The 9,486-nt window shown below is 42.5% G+C and overlaps 1 protein-coding gene across 1 annotated transcript; it reads right to left on the bottom strand.

The window, feature by feature from the left end:
- Window positions 1-4,332: 4,332 nt before the first annotated feature.
- On the bottom strand, window positions 4,333-5,512 carry OXGR1 (oxoglutarate receptor 1). Its single transcript, XM_004273649.3, has one exon. The coding sequence runs from the start codon at window positions 5,440-5,442 to the stop codon at window positions 4,429-4,431; it is 1,014 nt and encodes a 337-aa protein (XP_004273697.1). The 5' UTR covers window positions 5,443-5,512; the 3' UTR covers window positions 4,333-4,428.
- Window positions 5,513-9,486: the final 3,974 nt, after the last annotated feature.

The following is a 9,486-nucleotide window of genomic DNA, read 5'->3' as shown; positions in this document are numbered from 1 at the left end:
CCGGAAGGTTATCCAGATATGGAAAGGTGAGGACATTAAAATAGCTATGATTATTCAGTTCTAGAAAATATTGGAATAGGTGGACAACATAGATTAAAAGACAAAGCAATTCACTGACATGGTAGAATTAATAAAGGGAACCTAATGCACATCCTAGAAATGAAAACAATGCAATATCTGACACTAGGAATTCAATGGATAGGCTTAGTAGCAAACTGCATACAGTACAAGGCAGGATCAATAGAAAATGTTCAGCTAGAAGCACAGAAAAGAAAATAGAATTGAAAAAAAATAAAAAGATCAGTGCGTATTATGATTTAATTTCTTCCTGGGAACTCAGTAACACAAGGGGCTCTCACCCTTCAGGCATTTTATGGCGTTATTCTTCTATCACTTGATATCACTTGGGCTCATCTAATATCTAATATCAGGTAGATTATATTGAGTGATGTTGCCGGGTAAAATTTAAGAATAAAATTAGAACAGGAAAGGAAGCTTGACCCCAAATGTTACATGGCCTTGTAGTTATTAATGTCTTGTTCTACTCCTTCTCAGAACCTCTGGGGGAAGACCAAAATGGCCTGCACTGGCCCAAGAGGACACACAAAGGCACTCAGGTGGTACGGAGGAGAAACCTGGCAGCAGCAAGAAAGCTCCCCTGATAACCTCCTTCCCCAAGGGGGCAGCTCCAGCCCTGTAGATCACAGGCATGGCTGTCAACCCCAAAGAGTTAAAGGACAAAACTTTGTCTCATATTAAAAGGAAATTCTGTCGAAATTTCTGTCAACACTTACACTCTCATGGAGGAAATAATGGAGAGGCAGCTTCCATATCTCTTTCTATCCCTTCCTTGTGTCTTCCCAAAGGTGGAGGAGTGGGAGCTATGTTCAGAGTGGAAGGGGTAAAGGTCGTTGACGAGTCAAAGATCTTTACAGAAAAGCCATGACTAACAAAAGCAGAAGAACGTTAGAATTTTCAAAGTCACCATTGTGAAAAGCCTAGTGGGTCATGACAACAAGAAGCAACGACTGGAAAACTATGAAAGAAAAATGGCTGGAGAATCTGATGATGGAGGGAGGGAGGGAGAGAGGGAGGGAGGGAGGAAGTATCTAATCTGTATCTAATCTAACCTCTAGCTCTGCCTTCCAAGTTACAGCAAATGCAAGGTGTGAAGGATCATGATAAACAACAAAATGGAATGCAAACAGCCACACCTACAATGTGGGAAATCGCACAGGACAAACAGCTTGATTTCTTCAGTAAATAAACAGTGATACATAAAGGGAGGGGTAGTTCTAATAGATTAAAAGAAATTTAACCGACATATCAACCAAATGTAACACATAGACCTTGTTTGGATCTTGATTTCAGGAAAAAAAAAAAAAAGCAACTGTAGAAGGCACTTCTGAGGCAACCAGTGGAAAGAAAATATGGATTAGATATTAAAGAATGTGAGGGAACCATGTTTTATTTTGTTTTGGTTACGTATGTTTTGAAAGAGATCAATGTTGAAGCATTTATTGGTGCAACTACTATGTTTTCTAGGATTTGCTTTTGAATATTCTAGAAAAAACTGTGGGAAGGGATAGAGGAAACAAGAATGGTAAGATGTTGATTATAGATGAAATTAGGCCATGGGTATGTGAGGTCATTTGCTAATTTCTCTAATTTTGTGATTATTTGAAAACTTCCATGATATAAAGTTAAAAATGAAGTGGGGGGATCACTGTCTCCCAAGTTCAGAGCAGGTGTGTCTGGGTTCCCCGCCTGCAGGTTCAGGGAATCTGACTTGCTTCTCGTTCCTAGGCTGCGAGCAGAACAGGCAGGTCCCTCTCTGGCAGACAGTCAGAGCTCTGCTCTTTTGTTCTCGTACTTTCTCTGCCTACACCTGGGAGAACTGGGCAAAGGGCGTTCAGGTCCCACTCTATTCTCAGAAGTATCATCAATCTCTTTTTTGGCCTCAGTTCCAAACTGCATCCTCCAGCACAATTAGCCCAAAAGTCTTTACTTTGGAAAAGAAAACTGACCCTTGGAATCTAATTTAGCTTGGATCTTTGTTATTATATTCTATCAGCAGAACGCAGGAGGGCAGACAGTCATCTGCACCTGACCCATGAGTGCAGGGAACCAGTCAGATAAGAGAATGACAGAACTGCTGAGTCAAGGGAGGGTATTCTGAGGATAAAGGAAAATGATGCATGCTCCCAAACTAAGGTCAACTATCCAGGGTAAGAGAAACGTTAAAAATTTGAGAAAGTAGGATTGAGTGTTGAAGCAAGTCCCTAAGAGAGCAGAATAAGGACCTAAGACACGGTGGGAAGAATCACAACTCCTGAAGTCCGCGTGCCTAGAGCCCGCGCTCTGCAACAAGAGAAGCCACCGCAGTGAGAAGCCCGCACACCGCAATGAAGAGTAGCCCCCTCTCGCCGCAACTAGAGAAAGCCCGCGTGCAGCAACGAAGACCCAACGCAGACATAAATAAATAAATAAATTCTTAAAAAAAGAAAGAAAGAGATGATTTGTTGGTCTGTAAACTGGAGGGAAGAAGGAAAAGGATAAAAGAATCTATAGTGACAAGTTGAGATTGGGATGAAGGAGATTGAGGCAGCTTTTCTCTGGTGGGTGAAATCTTTGGAATAAGAAAGAGAGAGAGGGAGAGAGAGAAAGGAAAGGGCTAGAATAAAAACCGTGGTATTACTATAAAGGCTATTCTGGCCACGCTTTGGTGATGGCCCAAGAGCTGAGCTGCGCATCAGGGGTGTGGGTATGGGGAGGAGAGCTACCCAGCTTCTCGGTTCCAAGTGGAATTTTGAGCGCAGTTCCACACTGTGCACCTGCACAGAGGGGCAAGTTGGGCCCTCTAGTGAAAGAGCTCATTCTACATGCTATAAAAAAGCCTGGGATAGGACTCCACACTTCTACTGTCCAGGGCCTGGGTTCAATCCCTGGTCAGGGAACTAAGATCCCACAGGCCTCGCATTGTGGCCAAAAATAAAAAAGAAGAGAAAGCCCAGGAAAAGATGGCTCAGAAGGTAGTGGGTAGAGAGAATGCCATCATCCAGAGAAGTTCATGCACAGAGCCGCTGGCTTTCCTCTTTCTCCTCCACACGCCTGGGGTCTCCTGACTCCAAGCGTCCTCACTTAGGTCTAAGTCAGATGTTAAGTCCTAGAAAAGCCTGAAAATCATGAAGAGTTCCTATGATACCCTTTTCTTTGTTTAAATCATCTCTTCCGGCCTTATTCCATAACTGATTCTTAAAATTATTTTTATTCTGTAAACATGGAGAACATAAGCTTCCAGTAAGTATAATAGCGGTAAAGCTACATTTTCAGAGAAAACTATTACCAGCCTATTCAGTGATTTTAAATTAGTTTATTACTTGTATCAACATATTTACCAGGGTTTTGAATATCCACACTAGACATTTTCTCAAATATTTACATTTAATGATAATTAAATACACACAGTTCAAAAATAGCTCTGGCTGTTATAATAGAGAACATATTTTCAAGAGAGGCACAAAAGAGAAGGTAGCAAAAGAGAATTAGTGTTTCCTGGAATATTTTCCCACAGAAATCAAAACAATGTTAGATTTTATTTAATACCCAATAAATACATGAAAAGTACTTCTGTTCCCCTAAAAGTGCTCCTTCCTTCCCCAGGACATGTTGATAATTACTAGTACAACTTGATCATTTTTATAAATTCAATAACAATTTTAAAAATGATCTACAACAATAAAGGCATAATTCCCCAATTTGGGAATTATGTATGGACATCCATTATGTCCATACATAATTATGTAGGGACAGCTATCTGTATGGACATCTTTGAATTGTCTCAAGGGTATTGTACCTGGGTTGCTTTCATCTACACAACTGACTAAAGCCTAGTGAAAAACACAGTTTAATAATCTCAAAGCAAAGTTTGAAAAAAAATTAAAGATATGAAATTTTTTTAAAAGCGAATATTGAAAAATATACAAATAATGCCTTGAGTAGTGTAGGGCCTCAATACAAATAGACCTGCGTACAAAGAAGCAAGAAACTGTGAATGAAAAGATTGGCTTTCTCTTGTTGTGGCATTAAATACTGAGAGATTTAGGGCAAGGAGGTGAACATCAATTTATATATATATATACACTATATATAATTTTATAAATTTATATATATAAAGTTGGTGAGACTAGATTTCCTCCCACAGTTCCAATTCTGCATCTGAATTCTTTACTGATACGCATGTATCAGTATTGAGGATCTCAACAGACAGGTTGCAAAGAACTCGCAGCAGCCCTGCCCCGGCTCCGGCACGTCACTACCTGAGTGCACAGTATGTCCTAAGAGTTCCACCGAGGGAGATAGTCTGGACTTCGTAGAAGTTATAGGTAAAATACCAGCATTTCTTTTTGGCTGAGCATGTGAAACGTTTCAAGGGTTGTTTGAGTGACTGACTTTCTTCCCTTGCTCTAGGTCCCCACCTGCTTTGCATCTCACCATCGAGCAGACGGCCTGCTGGAAGTTGTTGCTGACCACCACATACAGTAACAGGTTGCCAAAGGTGTTCAGGGCAGCCAGCGGTCTAGAAACGATGTACGCCTCGTGGATCTGATTCTCAATGGAGCAGCTGATTGAAAGCAGGCGAGATTCAATCCGAATGACCCTCAAGATATGGAAAGGCAAGAAGCATATATAAAACACGAGGAGCAGCAGAATGGTTAGTCTTCGAGCTTTCTGCTTAAGGCAGCTGTGCGTCTGAGGTCCTTGTGTTAGGGTGTAGATAATCATCGTATAGCAAAGTGTCACGATTACCAAGGGGAGGCAGAAGGTGGTCGCCGTCAAAATTAGATTGTACCATTTGATGGTCGTGAGGTCATCTGAACTGGTGAGGTCGAGGCAGGCGGATCTGTTGGTCCTGGTGGTTGACGTGATCAGAAACGTTATGGGCATGACGGCCACCAGTGAAATGGTCCACACCACCCCACAGGCCACCACAGCCCATCGAGTTTTATGGATGGAAAAGCAGCTCATCGGGTGAATAATGACAAAGTAGCGGAAGATGCTGAAACAGGTGAGAAAGAGGATGCTGCTATACAGGTTAAAATGGAAGCCGAAGCGGATGAACTTGCACATGAAATCCCCAAAGATCCAGTTTTCTCCGCTGGCGTAGTAGTGAATCAGGAAGGGCAGGCTGGTGAGGTACAGCAGGTCCGTGCAGGCCAGGTTCAGCATGATGATCGTACTGCTTCTCCAGGGCCGCATCTTGAAGATGTACGTGGAAATTGCTACTGCGTTCCCGGGAAAGCCCACCAGGAAGATGATGCTATAAATAACTGGGAGGTAGTGCGTCTTGAGTGGGATCTTTTCATCAGTGCAGTTTCCAAGAGCAGCTGCATAATTGGGGAAATCAGAAGCATTTGCAACATCATCTAGTGGCTCATTCATGGTTGTCTCCTTTCATTTTGCAAGAAAACAAGAGAGTGCAGTTTGGCGATACGAATCGAGAGAAAGTAACTTGCTGATAAAGGAAAATAGAAAACATTAACGGTAGGGTAATGAAAACAATGATCCACTTTTCAATGAAAATTGCTCTGACAGCCTAAATTTGCCACTCTTTCTCTTTAATCTCCAAAGAGACCCTGAGGAAGAAATTGAATTTCAAAGAAAATGACTGTAAGGCAAGTTACTAAAGACATCTAACAATAATATAAAAGTTAAATACTATGAGAAGTAAAATGAAGGACTGGGGTGGAAAACCCCACGTTGTAGCTGTAGAAGACGACTTGGCCAGGTTGCTGTTGAGGTATGCCCTAGAGTGTCACCATTAGAGACTTGACCACAGCAAGCTCCACCACTAATCACGTGTGAGGCACCTCACCAATGTGTTACCTCTAAACTTGACAAAAGGCTGAGGACATTTCTTATTATCTCTATTTTACAGAAGAGACTAAAACCGCGACCTGTTCCTGGTAACACAACTAGTGGCACAGCTGGGATTTGAACCTATGTTTGTCTGACTTAGAACCCATTCTCTTTCCAAACTGCCTCACTGTGCTGCCTCTCAATCTGGATGACCCTAAATGAGGGATGCAATGGGAAGTGCAAAGGCATGACGGGACTGAATACCAGACATTTCTAAAATGTAGATTTCGTGCATTCCAACATCATATGTCTGGTAGATTTCATTTTCAAATTTCAGCTCTTCCAACCCATTTTAACAGGCAACATAATTTGCTCATGTTGTGTGTGGGGGGGGTGTTTGCAGGGGGAAGAGGAACAATAGCTTCATGCAGTGTTAAGAGCTAGGGTGCTATTGCCAGAGGCCCTGACCTTGACTCTGTTTAGCCAAAGAGTAGTTGTGTGTCCCTAAGCAAGTTGCTAACGCTCTCCAGGGCTGAGAGGAGTGGGATTTTAACCTTTCTTCTTCTTGCTTCTCAGTGTTTTCTAAAATTTTGACTGTGAATTTCTGCATGAAGATCATTTAAAAGAAGAATGACTTACAATTAGGTTATTATTCGGATGTAAACGCTGTTGGTAAAATGCATCCACTTACATATTTATGAAGCACCCACTGTGTATTAGTTAGGCACTCTGCCAGGTCCTACAGATACCAAATGAATAACATGCACAGATGTACAAGCCACTATCTCAGTCTACTCGGGGAGATGGACAGAGAAATTATTTTAACAAAATACAACGCTATCTCATGGAACTGTCAATATATCCCCCCCAAAAAAGACACGAAAAACACTTGGAACACTACTGGACACATAATAAGTGCTCAATAAATGTTAGGTGTTAATCACTAAGTCCTTTGATAGATGAATAGTACAAGGCTACTGATATTACAAAGAAGGGAGGGAACAGCTACTTAGAGAATAAGAGAGGGCACTAAAGGAACATCATTTAGGAGGGAACATTTCATCTGAAACTAGCAAGAAGAGAGGAAAGGCCTTCCAGGCAAAGGGAATAGCGTGTGCAAAGGCACTGAGGTGTGACAGAGTTCAAGAGGTTTCAAGAGAAATCTCAGAATGCATTTAAACATTTATTACTTTTATTCTGAATGAATTGGGGAAAGAATAGTTCAGGGATAGGAAGCCTGCCAGGCACTGAGGTGTGACAGAGTCCGAGAGGGCAGCTGTCAGGACCCACACGTGAGAGGCCAGCGCTCCCTGGGACCATGTATTACCAATCAAAAGCGAATGTTTCTCTCCTGGTTCAGTTAATTTACTCTCACTGGTATCGCTATTTGTAGAACTACCACAGACACAGAACTAAGGGTGACAGGAGTTAGGCACTGCTGACCAGCAAGGGTGCTGTGAAGCCAGAAAACCACAGTGGAGAGCTTTTCCCTTGACCAAAAGCCATAATGGGCTTATGCATGGAGAGAAGGCAGTCATTTAAACCCAAAAGAAAATGGTCAGGGTTAGGGAGTCACTGAAGTAGCACTTTCTGAAGTCTGTTCTTAGCAAGTCAAGATTCAAGACTGCTTATCCGTCAGCTCCTTGAAAGCAGAAGCAGGAAGTCACCTCGTACCCCAGGGGCCGACACACATATTTATTGTGTGGACCTCAATAAATATTGTTGAATACAAGAACCATGAATAACACCAGCAAAATATATCTTGTGCCGCAAAACTAGTAAAGCAGCAATGGTTATTCAAAAAAAAAAAAGTTTGATTCTTTCATGGATTTTAAAATAAGGTGCAAAATTAATTTCTGTTATTGCAAATAAACCCCTGCCATGTTATGGGGCCATTTTAAACCGTAATCGTATCAGGAAAAGGCAGGCTGTAGGTAGAAACAACCACCTTATTGTTTTGAAAAACAACAGCGCAGCTTGGGATTTACTGAACAATGACTGACGACTTGTAAGGGAGCCGGGGTTGACCAAGAAGAGTCACCCCTCCCCCTAAACCTCACTGAAAGAATGGTTTGAGTTTACAAAATACGTGTGAAGTTAAGAACAGGAGACAAAAACTGGTCAGGGCTGTGAGCGAAGTAGAACGAGGCAGTTTCTTTCCTCGACAGTTCCAGAGTCCTGTGCAATTCACTGCTGCCACCAGAGCACCGGCTGACCACAAAGGCACCATTTCCATTCAGAGGACACTGTGGAATGATGTGCTGTATTTCCCACTGTGGATCTCAGTCATAGGGCGGTTACAGACCCCCGAGGACTACTGTATGAACTCGAAAGAATGATCTATGAAGCTTCAACATAGCCAGATGGATACATTTGCACTAAAGTAGATGCCACACAAATAAAGCAAGGACCAAAGATTTGGGAATTTTTTATGATGGAAAAAAAACTCCATCATTTTAGCCTCTACTTTTTTCTCTGAAATTGGGAAAACATTGGGAGTGTTTGAGGCTAGCTGCAGGATGTCAGTGTTTTGGGGATGCACAGCTCAGGACCGTCATCCTAAGGCCAGCCCGCATATGAACCTCACAGACTGGGATTGCAAGCTTCTGAGGATAAAGATGGCAGGACGCGGGACGTGGTATCTATTCAGGTGCAGCAGATGCTACTTTGTGTCCATAGAGGATTCTTGCCCACTTGGTGGGAACAAGTCAGGTGGGATTAATGAAGCAATGTGATTTTTCTAGGGTATCTGATAATTTTGTAATAAACTCCTTATCCAACAGCCCCCAACTGCTCTGCAGCTCCCCCTGCCACACCCTGGGCTCTTCTGGTGCTGAAAACCCAAGGCTAAGTTAACACCCATTCTCTCCTCCTTTTCCCAAATTTCCAGTGGACCAGGGAGGGATAAACTTGGAACACTGCTCCTCTCACCCTCCCTCAGAGGCCTTGGAAACCCCGCAGCTAGGGTTGCATGTGGTTACCAAGAAGAACCTTGGATAGACCTTTCATTCACAAAGATTCATCTTGGTTTCCTCATCTACCTATTTGTAAACTAATTTAATTTTGTACTTGTGGAAAGCGGACCAGTTCTCAGCCCAGACATACTTGTGAAGAGAGTGAACATTGTCCTCCCTGGACCCTGAAGGACCCCTCTCCCCAACTCTTCCCTCAGACCCAAATTTCAAATAAGAATCTGCAACTCAGGTACCCTGACGAGTCTTAGGACCTGCCACATTGATGGGGCCCAAAGGTATGATTTTAGCTATTTGATCTTTGACATTCTCCAATCAAATAAAATCTATGGAAATGCACACACAGACACACAAAAGTTTTACATCCAATTTGGAGGTTTAGAGACAATCCTAAACTTGTTCGCTTAATCTATAGCAAAGACACAAAACAAGATATAATAAAGGCATAATAAAGGGAAATGTTTTTTTGGTGTGCTTGCTGAGGGATTTGTGGGGCAGCGTCTCTGGGCTTTGCTAACACCATGAAGCCCAGAAGCATACGGTGTGATCTAAGTACTCATCCGGAGGGCGGAATCAATCGATGCCCCCAAAGTCCCCACGCTTGGTCGTGAAAAAGGTAGGAGAAATCCATAGTCTGAAACTTCTCCAGGCCTCC

Source organism: Orcinus orca, chromosome 18 (assembly GCF_937001465.1).
Source record: "Orcinus orca chromosome 18, mOrcOrc1.1, whole genome shotgun sequence".
Classification (NCBI taxonomy): domain Eukaryota; kingdom Metazoa; phylum Chordata; class Mammalia; order Artiodactyla; family Delphinidae; genus Orcinus; species Orcinus orca.
The sequence above is the reverse complement of the archived record's forward strand: the minus strand, read 5'-3'. Positions and strand labels throughout refer to the sequence as shown.

Bases quoted from the DNA above. Each gene is read 5' to 3' on its own strand.
- OXGR1 (XM_004273649.3), bottom strand. From the start codon at position 5,442: ATGAATGAGCCACTAGATGATGTTGCAAATGCTTCTGATTTCCCCAAT.